This window comes from Oreochromis niloticus, linkage group LG2 (genome assembly GCF_001858045.2).
Source record: "Oreochromis niloticus isolate F11D_XX linkage group LG2, O_niloticus_UMD_NMBU, whole genome shotgun sequence".
Classification (NCBI taxonomy): Eukaryota; Metazoa; Chordata; class Actinopteri; order Cichliformes; family Cichlidae; genus Oreochromis; species Oreochromis niloticus.
Genome location: NC_031966.2, coordinates 17577358 through 17595564, shown reverse-complemented (window position 1 = coordinate 17595564; position 18207 = coordinate 17577358). Strand labels below are relative to the sequence as shown.

The 18207-nt window shown below is 39.3% G+C and overlaps 2 protein-coding genes and 1 long non-coding RNA gene across 3 annotated transcripts in view; 1 reads left to right on the top strand and 2 right to left on the bottom strand.

Annotated features, from left to right (window-relative positions):
- Positions 1-11486, top strand: part of LOC109204159 (uncharacterized) — a 16510-nt gene extending 5024 nt beyond the window's left edge. The window contains exon 3 of the long non-coding RNA XR_002063715.2: positions 11035-11486. This is a non-coding gene — a long non-coding RNA (uncharacterized LOC109204159). The remainder of the gene's footprint in view (positions 1-11034) is intronic.
- LOC109204152 (myosin-J heavy chain-like) lies at positions 1023-3848 on the bottom strand. The gene has a single exon (XM_025910778.1). It carries the CDS (start codon positions 3564-3566, stop codon positions 1026-1028), a length of 2541 nt encoding a protein of 846 aa, XP_025766563.1. The 5' UTR covers positions 3567-3848; the 3' UTR covers positions 1023-1025.
- LOC109204157 (poly(U)-specific endoribonuclease-C) lies at positions 10398-11102 on the bottom strand. The gene is made up of 2 exons (XM_019364459.2): positions 10815-11102; positions 10398-10728 (listed from the first exon to the last, which is right to left on the bottom strand). Exons 1-2 carry the CDS (start codon positions 10998-11000, stop codon positions 10432-10434), a joined length of 483 nt encoding a protein of 160 aa, XP_019220004.1. The 5' UTR covers positions 11001-11102; the 3' UTR covers positions 10398-10431.
- Positions 11487-18207: the final 6721 nt, after the last annotated feature.

Here is an 18207-nt window from a genome sequence, read left to right as displayed (position 1 = left end):
GACAAAGCGTGTCTCAGGTGACCCACTAACTTGTTAACTTGTTGTCAACTAAGCAAATGATTAAGGCCAGGCAATCCAGACAAGAACACCAGCAAGCTGAAGGAGGTGACCTGAAACTTCCATCAACTTACCTATGTCACTATACTTAAATGTATACTTATGCTTAAATATTGAGAGCCCTGTAGCTTGCTACTGTCAACAACCTTCTACTGTGTAGCAGCATTTCTTATTTAGGTTTCTGTTTTTCTTCTTTTTTCTTTTCACATACAGTCTACATACAATGTAATGATTGTGAATGCTTGGTGGGATGTTTCTATGCTGGTAAGGAGATGTCATTTCAGGACTTAAACTAAACTCTAAGAAATTGCTGTGTCTAAATTTGCGATGCTGCAAGTAACAAACTGGGTTCAGTTTGGAGGTTGAAGAGGAACTCTCCCTCACCAGGCCGACAGCCGTCCGTGCCACAGTTTATCTCATGCAGCGCAGTGCTAATTTTGAAATTATCAGATACTTTGGACACTATATATTCTTCTATGACAAAAAATAAGTGTTCATTTAAGTAAATAAACAGAGCCGTAAGAGATGTTTTTCAAAAATTGTTTTTTATTATTATTTTTTTTTTTTTTAAATTTGTAGCTTTTGTAGTGCTCCCTACTATGTGAACCCCTCACCTGAACTTTAAAAAACTTCAAAACTTGAAGTTGGGGTTTAATTTGCTTGAACTAAAAGACTTCAAGTTTTGAAGTTTTTTAGTTCAAGCAAATTAAACCCCAACAATCAAATGATCCCCTGTGAGCAAGCACTAGGCACGGTGGAAAGGAAAAACTCCCTTTAAACAGGAAGAAACCTTTGACAGAACCAGGCTCAGGAAGGGGCAGCCATCTGTCTCGACTGGTTGGGGGGTGAGAGGCAAAAGAAAAGAAAAATGAGAGCACAAGTTAGCTAAATGTTGCTCATGTTGTCTAACATGAACAACATATGGTTTTCTGGACTGTGGATGAAAAGCAGTCCATCATTACTAGTCTTTAAAGGGGAACTGATCCATGACCAAGGTAGCAATATGGCTCAAGGCCACCATAGACAGAGTCATATGGGGAACAGTTGTTAAACATTGAAAAGGCCCAATAAGCAGCAGGAATAAGAATGCCTGCTGCGGCAAGACCTAAACCTACTTTAAGTAGGCGTCTGGCACCGTGACGCCATGAACTACTAGTCGGAACCACGTCAGGAGGTGATTCTGAGACAGGAGAATCAAGCTCCTCAGGTTCAGGAGCAAGATTCTCCTGTGTCAGAACCACATCAGGAGATGGTTCTGACACAGGAGAATCAAGGTCCTCAGGTTCAGGAGCAAGATTCTCCAGCTGCAGAGATTCATCAGTGATCTGACAACTGTCTCCAAAATTGTGCGCAGCAGCTAATATTTTTCCTTCCTCCTCCCTTCTCAGCTGATCCTTGAGATTTTCATTGATCTTTCTCTTCACTTCTAGATGTTCAGAAAGTTCATCTATTAGGTCCTGCATGTGCACAATTTTGCAGTTCTGCTTTCTGATTATTTCCTCAAGTGTAAACATTTGTTGTGTCAGATTTTCTGTCGTCCTCACTTGGTACTCAAGATTTTCTAAACCTTTCCTGAGAATTGTGTTCTCTTTCTTTAGTTCATTCCTCTCAGCATCAATGCTGCTGTTCTGCTCAAGGAGAAACTCTTCCTTTTGCTGAAGCTCATGCAGAGACATCTGAATGGTTTTAATCTTTGCCTGTGATCTTGCCTTCACAGATTCCAGTTGGGCTCGTTTTACATTTTCGATGTCTTTAACCGCATTCTCCAGCCTAAATATTTGCTGTGTAAGATTTTTTAACTCTTCGTGTTTTTTCTCAGTGATTGTCTGGAGCAGGGCTAACTCAGCACTGAGGGTTTCATTGTTTTTGGTGAGGATTTCTTCATTTTCTTTAAGGGCATAATTCTCAGCCAGCAGATGTTCATTCAGCTGATTCTTAAGATCTGCACCAAACTGTTTCATGCTTTCAATGTGTTCCTCAAGCTCAACTATCCGTTCCTGATTGTGCAGTATTTCCCTAATCTGTTTTTCTATTATCTCATCCTTTTTTCTTCTTTCAATATGAGCTTCTCCCACTTGGCACTCAAGACTCTCTAAGGCTTTCTTGAGATTTGCGATCTCTTTCTCTTGTTCATTCCTCTCACTTTCAATCTGGGACAGCTGAGCAGCAATGCTGCTGTTCTGCTCAAGGAGAGATTCTTCCATTTCCTGAAAGTCATGCTGCATCGTCTGAATGGTTTGAACCTGTTCATGGAATTTAGCCTCCACAGATTCCACCTGTGACTGCTTTTCGTCCAGAGCCTGTCTCACCCTACGCTGAAGAATACATATTTCTTTTTTCAGCTCAACTATCTGTTCCTGCTTTTGTACTATTTCCCTATTCTGTTTATCTATTATCTCATCTTTTTTTGTTGTTTTATGATGAGCTTCTCCCACTTGGTACTCAAGACTCTCTAAAGTTTTCTTGAGATTTGCGATCTCTTTCTCTTGTTCATTCCTCTCACTTTCAATCTGGGACAGCTGAGCAGCAATGCTGCTGTTCTGCTCAAGGAGAGATTCTTCCATTTCCTGAAAGTCATGCTGCATCGTCTGAATGGTTTGAACCTGTTCATGGAATTTAGCCTCCACAGATTCCACCTGTGACTTCTTTTCGTCCAGAGCCTGTCTCACCTTACGCTGAAGAATACATATTTCTTTTTTCAGCTCAACTATCAGTTCCTGGTTTTGTACCATTTTCCTATTCTGTTTTTCTATTATCTCATCCTTTTCTGTTGTTTTATGACGAGCTTCTCCCACTTGGCACTCAAGACTCTCTAAAGTTTTCTTGAGATTTGCGATCTCTTTCTTTTGTTCATTCCTCTCACTTTCAATCTGGGACAACTGAACAGGAATGCTGGTGTTCTGCTCAAGGAGAGATTCTTCCTTTTCCACAAAGTCATTGTGCATCATCTGAATGGTTTGAACCTGTTCCTGGAGTTTAGCCTCCAGAGATTCCACCTGTGACTGCTTTTCGTCCAGAGCCTGTCTCACCCTACGCTGAAGAATACATATTTCTTTTTTCAGCTCAACTATCTGTTCCTGCTTTTGTACTATTTCCCCATTCTGTTTATCTATTATCTCATCTTTTTTTGTTGTTTTATGATGAGCTTCTCCCACTTGGTACTCAAGACTCTCTAAGGCTTTCTTGAGATTTGCGTTCTCTTTCTTTTGTTCGTTTCTCTCACTTTCCATCTGGGACAACTGAGCAGCAATGCTGCTGTTCTGCTCAAGGAGAGAATCTTCCTGCACGTCTTTACACCTGTGTTCACGCTCATCTTTTAAGCGATAGTAATTGTTTTGGTAATAATTCTTTTTGAGCTTTAGGGTGCTCAACTCCAACTGGAGTTCTTTAATTTTGTCTTGAAGCCGCATAGGGTCAGGTATTTCTCCCTCCACCAACCCACACAGTCTATGTGATTCCTCTCGAAACTGTCTGTCAGACAATGAATTATTTAATGTTTCGTGTGACATTTCTTTAAAAGCTTAAGGCAAAGTGTCGAGAAGAAAAAAAAGCGTTTGCTTACTTCAATGTAAAAATAGTCCGGTTCTGAAAGGTTCCTGGTTTGCAAAAACAACTCCGTGTTTCTGAAAATGCTCCAAGTGAAAGTGTGTTTACAAAGGTGAAGAGGGGGTATTTATGGACTTTTGTGGCCGCGAACGTGACGTCAGCGCTCTTTGATCCTTTGATCCTTTCAGTTCGATCAAAGGAACGATGTGCGTAATTCTGCGCATGCTCAGATAATGCCCATTGAAATGCACAATTTTGTTTTGTTTTGTTTTTAATTTTTTCAGATACTTTGAAAACAGTCCAAGGCTATGTCCACACGTACACGGGTATTTTTGAAAACGGAGATTTTCCGTTTTCGTTTTAAAAAATAATCCCGTCCACACGTAAAGGCAGAAATGAAGGAAAACGCTGCTAGGAACATGCCAAAGCAGCAGGTGGCGCTTTATTCCTAACCGTGTAGAAATGTTGGCCAATCAGAAGTCTAGAAGCCTCCGTGGGAAATAGTAAACAAAGCTGGGGCATAGAAGCAGAACCGAGTCGTATGTGTGGCGGGACAGTAACTGTGTGTGTATATGTAAGCATTTAAACACTGCAGAGAGTACAATTAACAGTAACAGTATTGTAGAAATTCATTTCACCGAAACAACAACGTGGCGCACAGTGTGACGTCAAAAAAGGCGCACACCTTTGACACTGCGTTTTCTCCGTTTTTCTCGTCCACACGTAAATGCAAAAACGGAGTTTTAGAAAATATCCACCCTGGCCGGAGTTTTTACAAATCTCCGTTTTCAGTGACCGAAAACGCCGTTTACGTGTGGACGAAAGGTGCAAACGCATAGAAAAATCTGCGTTTTTAAAAATACCCGGGTACGTGTGGACATAGCCCAAATTAAGCAGGTACAATACGCAGGCGTGACACAGTCGAGCCGGACGTTTGAACGGTATTTCTGACTGATGACATCTGGCCATGAAGCTAGCTTAGATGTGCAGACTCTGATTCAGAGAAAAACGTTTTTCTTGTCTTGTTGATTTTTGGAGGGGACTTTAGATGCCACTAAAAGCAAACACCTTTCATGTCTCGAGTTTTTAAAATGAAACCTTAATAAATTTTTTAAAAAAAATGCGAGACATGACGGAGGAACTCGTAAGACTGAATGACATAGCTGGTGTGTACATTTTTATTTTAAAAAAACACAACTTAAGAAATAGTAATATTCATATTTAGTTGATATTAATATGTTTGGCCACTTTTAGTTTTGTGAAGTATATCTTCCAAATCACCAAAACGTCATGTATTACTTCAGTAGAAAAATATTATATTAAATAAATGCAGTGGGACTTCCAGTATGGCGGCGCGCTGAGCGGACATGCATTAACCTGCTCTGCTACCCTGTTGGCAAAATCCTGCTAAAATATTGTACTTGAGTAGGTGAATCACCCCTATTTCGACAAATTAACTTAGGGTTATGCCGGTGTCACAGAAGAAAGTCAGTCAAGGGCGGAACAAATCTCTCCAAGCTAAATTGTCGGACTTTACGAAGTCGAGGGCTAGCAAGGACTCATCAGCTAGCAGTGAGGCCATGGACTCCGGCGAGGCTAACGCTAGCGGGACTCCAGAGGTTAATGCCCCGGACAGAAGCAAGGATATCGCGGCGGGAGAGTCCTGCCCCACGTCGGCCATGATCCTGACCGCTATCAACATCTTTAACAATCAGGTCGAGGCGGAGGGCTTCATCCAACGGATCGAGTCAAAAGAGGGATCGGACTGATGGTTAGGATACGATCTAAGTTTACAAAGCATAAGGTAACATTTGACCTGAGAATAAGAGCAGGATCGAGCCCAGCCGGCTCGGGTAGATCAAGCTATAAGGTTAAATGTATGCTTGTGCCTAACAGCGCGTATTACACTGAATTTTCTATTAGTTAAAGTCATGTTACACTCTATTCTGGGCTTAGTGCAGGATTAAAGCTCTTGAGATACCCATATCTGTCTTCTAATTGAAAAAAAAAATAATAAAATACAAAAAGATTAAGAAGCCGAACGTATTTCTGCAACAAATGCAAATTGGTCAACTTCAAGTAAGTGGGGCTCAAACCAGCAGACCACTTCTGATTAGTTTTGCTTAGAAATCTTGATTTGAAATGTGAAACGTGATTTCACCTATGGCAAAGAGGGGTGTTTATAAATGGATAAGAATTTAATATCTAAACTTGGTGGCATAGGAGGGTATGGTTAATGTTATAGTTAACAGTTGGATTGTTCGGTTTTACTAGTTCAGCTATACGGTGTCATCCTTGGGTGGGACTGTTAATAGCGAACCTGGAAGCTTTAAATATCTGGGGAAGGAAATCCAGGTTAAAAGGCCTGGATATGGGTGACGGTGAGGGTATTTGGGTAGTTTCTGTTGTTAGTAATAGTATTTATGTTAGCTTTCTGTCTTTTTCTTTTTGTAATTTTTTTGACATATATTTTCACTTGTTTGGGGAATATAACTACACAACCTACAAGAAATGTCTAGTGAGATAAAAATCAAAATCACATCATGGAACTGCAGAGGGTTACAAAATCTGAAGAAAGTTAAACAAGTCATGAACAGAATAACATTTTTGCAGTCTAACATTGTGTTTCTTCAGGAAACACATCTGATGCATAATGAGGACTTGAAAATTAAGAGGAGGTGGAGAGGCAAGGTCTTGTCTGCATCGTTTAACTCTCAAGCGAGAGGGGTCACCATTTTGGTGCACGAATCCATACCACTCCAGGTAAACAAAGTCACCAAAGATAAATTTGGACGTTACCTTGTCATTCAAGGGAACTTACTAAATGAACAAATTATCTTGGCAAACATCTATGCTCCTAATACAGACCTTATGTTGTGCTCTTTTCCTGGTAAATGTGTGGTGGCAGGCCATTTTAATTGTGTACTAGATCCGGTGAAAGATAGGAGCTCGGGAACCGAAGAGTCTCACACCCGTAGTAGGGTAACTATACAGCACTTTATGAAGGAATTGAACTTAATAGATATCTGGAGGGAAGAAAATCCGGACGTTCTAAAGTTCTCATGTTATTCTGGTGCACACAAGTCATATTCAAGAATTGACTTCTTTTTGATATCTGCAGAGTTGAGACATAAAATCAAGGAATGCTCGTATGAGGCGATTCTAATCTCAGATCATGCTCCTAATTCATTGGTATATCAGGACTCAAAGCTTGTGAAAGATGCTAGGATTTGGCGTTACAAACAAAAATGGTTGGCAGACCCTGGTTTTGTCTCGCTTTTGGATGAACAAATTAGCCTCTATTTTGAAATGAACAAAACAGAAACTTCTGCAAGCATAAGATGGGAGGCTTTTATTAGGGGCCAAATAATTAGCATCACTAGCTCTAAAGCAAGATTGACTCTCCAAAAGGCAAAACAGTTAGAGACAAAAATAAAGGAATTAGAAAATGAATACTATCAAACAAGGTCCCCTGAAATACATCAAAATTTATTGCTGCTTCGGGCCCAATACAATGAACTTTCTGCCTCAAAAGCTTTGGCCAGTCTGCTGTGACTTAAACAGTCCTTCTACGATCAGGGTGAAAAACCTGGGAAAGTTCTTGTGTGCCGTCTCAAGCAGCTCCAGAGTGAAAGGGTTATTATCTCACTGCAAAATGAGCTAGGAGAAATTATTGTGGATCCGGCAGATATAAATGAATCCTTCAGGAAATATTATGAAGATCTTTACAGTTCAGAAATATCTAATGACCATACGGAACTAAAAATGTTTTTAGATAAGATAAATATACCCAATATACCAGAAGACCTTAGGGCTATTTTGGAGAAAGATATCTCACTCGAGGAATTATCTGCTGCAATCGATAGTATTAAATCGGGGAAAACCCCCGGACCCGATGGTCTCCCAATTGAAATTTATAAAAAATTTAAATATACACTGTTGACTCCAATTTTAGAAATGTTTACAGAATCCTTTCAAAAGGGCACCTTACCACAGTCCTTGAGAGGAGCACTAGTTACTCTGCTCCCAAAGGCTGGCAAACCACACGATAAATGTGAAAACTGGAGACCCATCAGTCTGCTTAACGCGGATTTGAAAATACTTTGTAAAATCTTAGCCAAGAGAATCGAAGATATACTACCTGAAATAATTGGGAGGGATCAGAATGGATTCATTCGGGGCAGACAAGGATTCCACCATGTCCGAAGGATTCTGAACATTCTTTATGACCAAAAGGGGGCTCGGGACACTGCTTTACTGTCACTTGATGCTGAAAAAGCATTCGACAGAGTGGAATGGCCCTATTTGTTTGAGACTCTGGCGCGCTTTGGTCTGGGAGAGAATTTTTGTATTTGGGTAAGGTTACTTTATAAGGAATCATATGCACAGATCCTGACTAACAATAATATCTCAAAAACCATAAAAATAAATCGAGGGTGTAGGCAAGGGGACCCTTTGTCCCCACTGTTGTTCATTATAGCAATCGAGCCTTTGGCTATTGCAGTGAGATCCCACGATAGTATTTCTGGTATAACAATAGGACAGACAGAACATCGCTTAGCCTTGTATGCAGATGATTTAATTATTTTTCTTAAAAATCTTAACAAATCCATCCCGGCTCTGCTAGAACTGATTAAGGAGTTTGGTAAAATTTCTGGTTACAAGATCAATATGTCTAAAACATCCATTATGTTAATAAACCAATTAGATAGGGAAAACCCAACCTCTGTTGTTACTCAATTTAAGGTTGTTAATAGCTTTACCTATTTGGGCATCCAAATTGTTCCTTTGCTTAAGGATATCATAGAAATCAACTATAATTCAGTTATGCAAGATGTCTCAAACTCTCTGGATAGATGGACTGCTCTACCAATGTCATTAATGGGGAAAATAAATACTCTCAAAATGAATATACTCCCTAAACTGCTGTACTTATTTCAAAACTTGCCTCTGCCACCACCAAGCAATTTATTTTCTCAACTGAGGACACTCTTCATCAAGTTTTTATGGAAGAATAGACGCCCCAGGTTGCGCCTATCTCTATTGTATCTGCCTTACGATAGAGGAGGGCTTAAATGCCCAAACCCACTGTGGTACCACTGGGCGGCGCAGCTGAGAACACTAATGTTTTACTATTCAGAAGAGAATGTGCCACTGTGGAGAGAGATGGAAGGGTATGCGCTGAATTTGCCATTTCCCATTTACCTATATTCGGCTAATCTTAAGAAACTCAAAAGAAACACCAAGAATCCCATGGTCAAAAATATGATTGCGGTGTGGCATCAAGTTAAGACTCACCTCAATGTAGTTAATTCACTCTCAGTATTCAGCCCGATATGGGGAAATGATAATTTCCCCCCAGGACGGGGTGAAGGGGGATTTAAAATATAAATAGGAGATCTTTACAATCCGGATAATAAACATTTACTGTCCTTTGATGAAATGGTTGTAAAGCATGACATAGCCCGCAGCCAGTTCTTTAGATATTTACAGCTGAGAGATTTTATTAGAACACAGCAAAACCAGTCCTTGTCCATTCCTGGCCTATAAACACTTGAAGAAATGATGTTGAAAGATTGCCAGGGAAGGGGTTTGATTTCCAAAATCTATAATGAACTGGTGGCCGCCTCTACAGAAACGTCCGTAAAGAAGCTTGAATCCTGGAGAGAAGACTTACAGGAGAATATCTCCCTTGAAGAGTGGGAGAGGGCTTGCGCCAGGGCACAATCACAAACAGTGAACACTCGTTTAAATCTCTTGCAGTACAACTGGTTAATGCGTACATATATGACTCCAGTCAAACTTAATGCTTTCTACAGTACCATCCCGGATGTTTGTATAAAATGCGACAAGGAAAAGGGCACACTTCTCCATTGTTTGTGGCAGTGTCCTGAAATTAGGAAATTCTGGGAAGAAGTGAAACAATGTACTGAAGAAATATTAGAAATAAAACTGCATTTAGAACCAAAACTTTTTTTGCTGGGCATCTATCCAGCTAACTGTAATATAACAAGGAAACATCGCTTAATTTTAGACATAGGGCTGCTGATGGCTAAGAGAGTGATTGCCATTACTTGGAAAGAGGTAGATAGACCGAGAAGAAGTAAATGGATTTCAGAGTTAACATCTACCCTGCCCTTGGAAAAGATCACCTACGCAATCAGGGGTAAGCGGCGATGCTTTGATAGCATATGGGGCCCCTTCAAAAACTTCCTTGCTAATAAAGACTTGCCCCACTTGGTGGAAATTTTTGGGGAGGATTCATAGGTGGCCCTCTGCAGTCCATTTGGGAATATGTTTATTGCTTGACATTAAACAACTACTTTCTAATTTACATTTAACATATACCTGTGAGGGTGCATAATTTATGGGAGATGCACACAGTTATTCCCCCCTTTTCCTTTTTTTTTTTTTTTCCCTTGTTTGTTTGTTTTGCTTTTGTGTGTTGTTTTTTTGTTGTTTTGTCATTGCGGGTTTTTTTTTCTCATCCCCTCCTACATGGTGTTATGTGTATAAAGGCAGTATGTGTAGCTTGTAGTTTCTGTAAGTTTAGCTACTTGTGTTGTTACGCTTCATAGATGTGTACACTGCTATGTTCAAAATAAATAAAGACACTGTTGGAAAAAAAATAAATGCAGTGACTAGAAAGACTTGTTTTCCAAAGAAAGCTGCACAAAATAAAAATATTGAACTCCAAAATAACATTTTATTTAAAGCTACTGAGGTCACAGTGATCTTGAAATACATCTAAATGTCCTTTGCAGTACATTAGGCAGGTCGGTTCCTTATTAATGAGGCCACGTATTGCTGAACAAAGATTAGTTTTTATCAGAAGTGAATAAAATGATGGATCCACGTCAGCGTGCCGCCTGACATGTCTTCCGTTGCTGCTGAGCAGCAGTACGCCGTCCCGAGTGAGCGCCCGTGTCTGATGACCACCAGCTCCATCTGACACTGGTCAATGTTGACCACAACTGTGGTGCTTCTCTCTGTGTTCATGAGGAAGACGATGGTGAAGACGGCCATCTCAAACTCGGGGCTGGTGCCGATGAAGCCGCTGCCAACGGGCATCACCACACCGTTCCAGCTGAACTGGAGGTTGAGAACGTGGTCATCTTGATCAGGCTGTGACAGAAGCATGAACATGGTTAATGGTTATGTTACCAAAGAAGGAAATGAATCTCTTCTGTCTGATGAACTGTTATTCTTACCAAATCATGCTCCCTGGCCTTATATCCTTTGTAGTCCAAGTGTTGGTTTTTCTCTTGCAGGTAGAACTGGACCCAGTTGTGAAAACCAATGATTTCTGTTCCTGATTTTGTCTCGCCAACAAATACATGTTCAAATCCACTGGAGTCCAGGCTGATGATGATCAATTTAAGAACAGAAACACACATACTTCTTACCAAAGAAATGAATATTATTTTACAGTGTTGCAGAATCACATGGATGAATTTAACAACTGGACACAGTCGAAGCGGGATGGTTGGCAGGAGGAGATCTCACTCTGTGTTTCTCTGCCAGTGGTAGAGGTGGAACCAGATCAAGTGGAGCTGAAAAGCCTCAAGTCAGAGCTGGACTGACCTTTTCTCACCAGGTACTGATGAGCCCGCTGTGGAGAAACATCATTGATTATATTTGTGAGTCCAAACTTGACTCTGGTAACTTTAATACAGTATAGAAAAAGTGTCATAATAATAATGTTATTATTGTGATAATAACATGAACAGATGTATTTATGTCATTATCTTTGAGCTTTTACACTTAATTATAAAAACATGAGTATAAAAGGTGTTAAAACCCTGATGCTGTCTTGGAATACTGCAATTTTGCTCATGTAATTACAACATTTACTCTTTAAAAGAACAAATCATACATGTATCTTATGTCAACACTATAGCTAATCTACATTATAAGAGTGTCTTTGGGATGAATATGTCTTTAATTGTTAAATTAACTTGTTAAATATTTAATCTAACTAAGCCCTAAAGATGGAGTCATCAGACTTTTTGTACAAATGTTACCTGCAGTCATCTGGTTCATCCAGTGGTGCAAGTTTCATGTGTTTAAGAACAGGGTGGGTAGAGTTGAGTGTCAGGCTGTGGCGTGTCCAGCGGCCACCCCCTCAACCAGACTGGCCACCCCAGGTGCCACCCCGAAGCTAAAACAGTCAAATTCAATCAAATATCAAATGTACGATTATGTTTTCACAGTGAAGCTCAGGGATTCGAGTGTAAGTGAATGCAGCATCGGCTTCTGCGCTATGAGCATCACATTAGCAAAGGAAGGAGAGCGAAGCACGAAAGACGGCACCGCAGAAAAAAATTTTCGGTGAAAGAAAATGAGGAGAGAATAAATGTCCCAGTAAGTAATAAGTTTGTTGAGTTTAGTAAACTTCGGTGAAATTACAATACCAAGGAAAAAATAACACTTAAAGAATTATTGCAACCGTCGAATATTTCAGACAGTAGGCTACTGGGGGGAGCTAGCATAAGAGTTATGAGTTATAAGATATAATCTAAGTCATAACATTGCTGTATGGAGCTGCAGATTTGGTTGTAGGTTAATACTGGCAGTGTCACCATGCCAGCTGACTGTATTTCATCATCAGCCAGTGTTGTTCTTTATACATCAACATTACCAAAGTTGACCATAAGGCAGCACTTACACTACACTGTGCGGTCTAGCTAATTTCTCTCATTACTTATCCTATCTGCCAGCTCCATGTTATGAATAGAGTGTAAATCACTCCATGAAATGGCTGTGCCATGTTCAATGGAGGGATGTGCAGTTCTGGTTCTCAAGGCTCCTGTCCTCCCAGTTTCAGATGTTTCCATACTTAAACACAGCTGATTTAAAGAATCATTTACAGACTTGTGCACAACTAGGTGTTTGGGGATTATTTGATTTGAATGGGCTATGTTGGTATAGGTAACATCTAAAACGTGCAGGATAGGGGCCCATGAGGGCCAGAATTTGACATCCCTGACTTCTAGTCATCAGGAAAGTTGTTGTTTGTGGCAGAAGTTTTTGCTTTATTACTTCAGGGCCAACCAGTAAAGATAAAAGAATAGAAAAGATCTCAAAATATTGAGAATTTCTTCCTTAAGAAGGCTAAAATACAACCAGAAGCAGAGAGCTTCTTTTTTCCTGTTTCAAAGTCAATCATCAGTTTGTGAGAAGATTATCTTTTTTTTTTAATAGGCAGATAAAGTTTTGCATTGGCACTGGCTAATTTGCCAATTGTATGTTAAAAATGTTCGTATTTTAATATTCAAAAATGTCTTTGCCCAAAACATATGTGCACTATATGTCAGTAAAAATACTATGCAAATATTGCTGTCCTTGAATGCTGAATAAACACTGACAGAGCACTGATTGTATCTCTTGTACTTTATCAACACAGTATCTAAAAACTTTGCACTGTAGTGGTTAAAATCTCATTCTAATAAGAGTTAAAAGCGCATTCGGTTATTAGGTTTATAGGGTTATTGAATTATGGTTAATGGTTGGTGGAATTTTTTTTTAACATTATTATTTTATTATTAACAATCTGTGCCCCTACCTGGCCCCCCCAACAAAAATTATCTAGACACGCCACTGCTGTACAGCGGGGGAAAGAGTTAAAATGAGAGTGCTATGGTTACGTGCCTGGATCCAGGGGACATTCGTGGAGTTTTGAAAACTCCATCGGCGTCTTTCCCGTGAGAACGCAATAAGAGCTTCGCAGCATGATGGGCATCCTGACAAAAGCAGAGCTGTCTTCATTATTAAATTATAAATGTTGCTTATTACTGTCATTATAAAGAAGAATGCATCAGCGCAAATGAGCGAAGAAGATCAGTTTATCAGCAAATGAAGCTTAAAAATCACAAAAGCTGAATAATGTTTTTGGCACTTGTTGGCTTACTGAGCTTTGCTGGAGAGGTTTTAAATTATATAAATATGTCTGCATCACAGAACAGGAGCAGGGGAGGGAAAAAAAGATACCTTCTGATGGGCAGCGCATTGTGAATTATCCTCTGACTGCCGCGGGTGTACTCTATGTCCACTGTGATGGGCGCGCAGAGTAGGTCATATCGCTGAGACCACACTGTGGGATGAGACGGAGGACTCTGAGCTATATCTCATCATCTTTAAAGGAAAGTATTGGAGGTGTCGGCACTTTTGTCAAATATAATTAACAAATACCTCTATGAGGGCCACAACTAAATGCTAACTGAGTCTAGAGATGCCTGAGTGAGACATCTTCCCTCTGTATTTAATGTGTGATTGTCTGTCCAAAGTGCCGAGAATTAATGTGCAATGATACATACATATATATCTATATATATTTATATATATAAAAACTCATTTTAAGCTGTGTATTTGATTACTTAAAAGCTTTATTCAACTTTAATTAAACCACAGTAAACAAAGGTTCATATTTAACAGCAGAAACACAGACTACTCACCTCGTGGGGAGAGACCGGTCTGGTCACGTTGAAGCTTTCTTTCACGTCCGGCATGCCAACATAGATCTTGAGGTATCTGCAAATTTTTAAAAACCCTTTATTTCCTCTTTTTAAAAAAACAAAATGTCTTGTTGTGCATGTCTGCAGTGTTAAAGTCAGTGATGGTGGATGCACACAGTGACTTACTTGAGGTACCACATTGGATCAGCATCACTGGTGATTTTCTCATTTGCCTTCATAATTTTTTTTTTGGTTTAGAAGCAGAACAAACGAGACATCGATGCTCAAAATGGATCGACTCCTGATTAATGCAAATATCTATGGGCTCAAAATGTGGTCATAAATATTTTGTACTTGTAAATCAGGATTTGTATGTGTAAAAAGAATTTGTGCGTGTGTAAAAAAGATTTGTATGTGTAAAAAGAATTTGTGCGTGCGTAAAAAAGATTTGTATGTGTAAAAAAGATTTGTGTGTGGAGTTAGCCAAAAAACCCCTGCAAGTTACAAGTACGAATTTTGACCCTATTTTTCTTCCTGTCATCTGATTGGTCAATGTCATGTCAATCACAAATGTAACAATCCAATCAGAGAACAGATGGGTTTGGCTGTCGGAGGCGCACTTTTTTGAAAAAAGTTTGATGGAAGTTTCAGGTCACCTCCTTCAGCTTGCTGGTGTTCTTGTCTGGATTGCCTGGCCTTAATCATTTGCTTAGTTGACAACAAGTTAACAAGTTAGTGGGTCACCTGAGACATGCTTTGTCTAATTAATTGCAGTATTTTGACTTTCTCAGTGAGAGACGAGAGGCTGCTATAAGTGGGTTTGATAACAAGGTCCCGGGGTTACAAACTGCAGTTTCATCACCAATCCCACCCTTTTAAGAGAAAGTGACTCAAAGTGACTTCTGTCACACTCTGTGAAGACCCTGTGCTTATCATAGGAAATATGTTACTGGTCAAAAGGGCTATCACAATTGTGCAACCAGAGATACCGAACGAGGGGTTTTATTCCACCTACTTCTTGGTTTCAAAAAGAAAAGACAATTCTCAAAGATCTATGCTGGATTTAAGGAGGATTAGTAGGTAAGTGAAAGTTTTGCCATTTTGGATACGTCATACCATCACTCCAGGAGAGTGGTTCACCTCAGTAGTGTTCAATGACACTTAAGGTTTCTGCATTTCACCTTTGGGGAAGGGTACATCAGTTTGCTACCCTCCCCTTCGCCCTGTCCCTTGCCCGTTCAACCTTCCAAGACCCAAAGGTTGTAATTTGTCACTATATAAATAAAACTCAATTGCAATTGAATTAACTTGTGAATAATTTATAGAGTTTTTAAATATTCTAATATAGTGGATGCATGTCAATGCACACTAAGTGTACAAAGTACTGTGTCTGACATTAACTCTGAGACGGTGCCATGGAGTCAGTAACTTGTAAAAAAAATTGCATAGATAACAAAACTGGAATCATATAAATACGGTTACACCAGCACAATAATGTGAGTTAACTGTTATTGTTTTAACTAGATTTTACATGAATAAAATCAAGGTTAAGTTTGCTTTTAAATCTTAGTAATGGTAGTTTCAAACGATTTTCAACGCACTGATAAATGATCCAGAAGTGGAGGAGTCATCACGGTATGATGAGAATGGAGATGTCACTTCTAGAGGAGGACATCTGACTTAAGCCTAATGAACCATGTGCCATTCCTTCTTAAAATTTCATCACAATAGTTCATTAAAGAAAAAAGGAGAGAGAGAGAGAGAGGAAAAACAAACAAACAAACAAACAAACAAAACGGTTGGACCCAGTGACTGTAGAAATGTTTAAAGTATGGGAGAAACTAGTGGGTATACAGTAACAGTGCGCTGAACTCACTCTCATGTTTAAAAAGAACAATTTGAGGTGATCTGAGCTTTGTGAGATGGTGCGTTACCCTGCTGGAAGCAGCCACACTGTGGTCAGCACCAGCACTCAGCAGACCATGGTGTTACAAAATTGTGCAAGGTAACAGTTTGCACAAACTCTGTCAAATGACAAGTAAAATATAAACTATTTTGACCACTTTTTCCCTTTGAATGCATAAAAATGAATAACATTTACAACACATCTGCTATATCCTGAACATTCAACACATCTACACAAGCATTTGAAGAAGGACATTAAACTTCCATGGAAGTCACATGAACTGTTAATTTAGACTTCATCATTATGCAATGCATACTCTGCTGCATCTAACCCCAAACCAGTAACCAGGCAAAAGTACAGAACACAATGTCCCTGGTAACTGAAGAGCAGTGAAATGGGGCTTGTGTGTGTGTATTTGTGTTTTAATACATGGTGGTGAAGCATCTTTGTTAAGACCAAAAGGGTTATTTTAGATATTTAGAAGTCTGCTTAAACTCAAAATGATCAATATTTAGATGTCTGGGTTTAGAGATCTATACATTTCTAAGAGAAATTTTCGCAGCCAAGCAACTATTCTAAAGTATGTGTGATGACACTGCAGTGCATCAATCTGTGACCAGCTGCAGCTTTACAGGTAAGGAAACCATTTCACAGAACCAGACTTCTAAATGTCCAAACTAATTCTTTAACATATGTATATATATATATATACACACACACACACACACATATATATATATATATATATAGAGAGAGAGAGAGAGAGAGAGAGAGAGAGAGAGAGAGAGATAGAGAGATATATATAGATAGATAGAGAGAGATAGAGAGATAGATAGAGAGATAGAGAGATAGATATAGAGAGATATATATAGATATATATATATATAGATATATATATAGAGATATATATAGATAGATATAGATATAGATATAGATATATATGTATATATATATGTAAAAACCTGTACCACAACCTGTACCACACACCCAAGTGAGTGGGAGTGGGAAGGAGATCATATTTATATATAAGACAAAGCATAAAATCTATATTTTTAAAGCAAATCTCAAATTCTAACCACAAAAATGTGTATAAAAACTAATTTGTTTGTTTATCCAGCTAAATATATCTCGAAGTGTACAATAAGGAAGCAAGCAATCTATCCTGACTTTTTTTTAAAAGTTCCGTTTGACATTTTTCCATATCCTGAGCCACAAAAACCACAAAACAGATTATCAAATGTCTCATGCAGCCATGACTGTTCTGTTATGTAGATTTCACAAGACTAAGAAAGTTAGAGAAACTGTCCGAATACAATTGCTCATGTCACCCCCCCCCCCACCAAAACAGCAGCTGAGGAAAAAGGCGACTTTTCAGTATTGGAACTCAGCCTGACAGCCTCCCAGCGAGATTTGGCTCCAGTGCAGCACAGTCACCTCTATCTCCTCTCTCTTTTAGGGATAGTTATCTACTTGTCAAAGCGAGGACAGGACAGAAGGAGAAGGAGGAAGAGAGAGAGAGCTTTCACACCCATCTCCACTTTCTGAGACTTCTCACTTGATTAATGAAACAATTGACTCAGTGATTAACGCCTGTGCACCGAGTTACTAAAAAAAGCCCAAAGAGACCTGAAATGGCAAGATATTGATTTCCTCTCTTCCCTAGGTCAATACCCATCTCACCTGCCATATCACTATGACAATTTGCGTACTCACTGGGCTTACTTTACAAAATCAAAAAGTCTTAACAAGAGGCTTTCCCTGTAATGTACACATATCCGACACTGACACGAGGAGAAATGTTATGTGTAGTTAAATGAAAATATGGACAGATAATGAATGAATTATGAGGTTGGTATATCAGCTCATATCAGCTCATTGTCCCATCATCCCATCCCTATTATTGTCCCATCTTTATCTATTATCACCCTTGATCACAGTGACCTTCTGTTGTCAAGATGTAGAAAGTTATCCTGTTCTTATGATTATTGTGAAAAATTTGGCTCTAACAAGATCAGTGGATGTACAATTCAGTGCATTTCTCAACTACAGGGACATCCTTATTTATGGCTGAACTAAAAGACAAGTGTTTGTAATTCATTTTTTGGATGACATTGGGGTTTTTTTTGTATCTAGCGAGTGAATGTGACAAAGACTCATGATGATGTGGCATCCTGTAGGTAGCAAGTGACATATATATCCCACTGTAACTGTCTGCAGGCACAAATGTGTGGCAGCAGTAGCTAA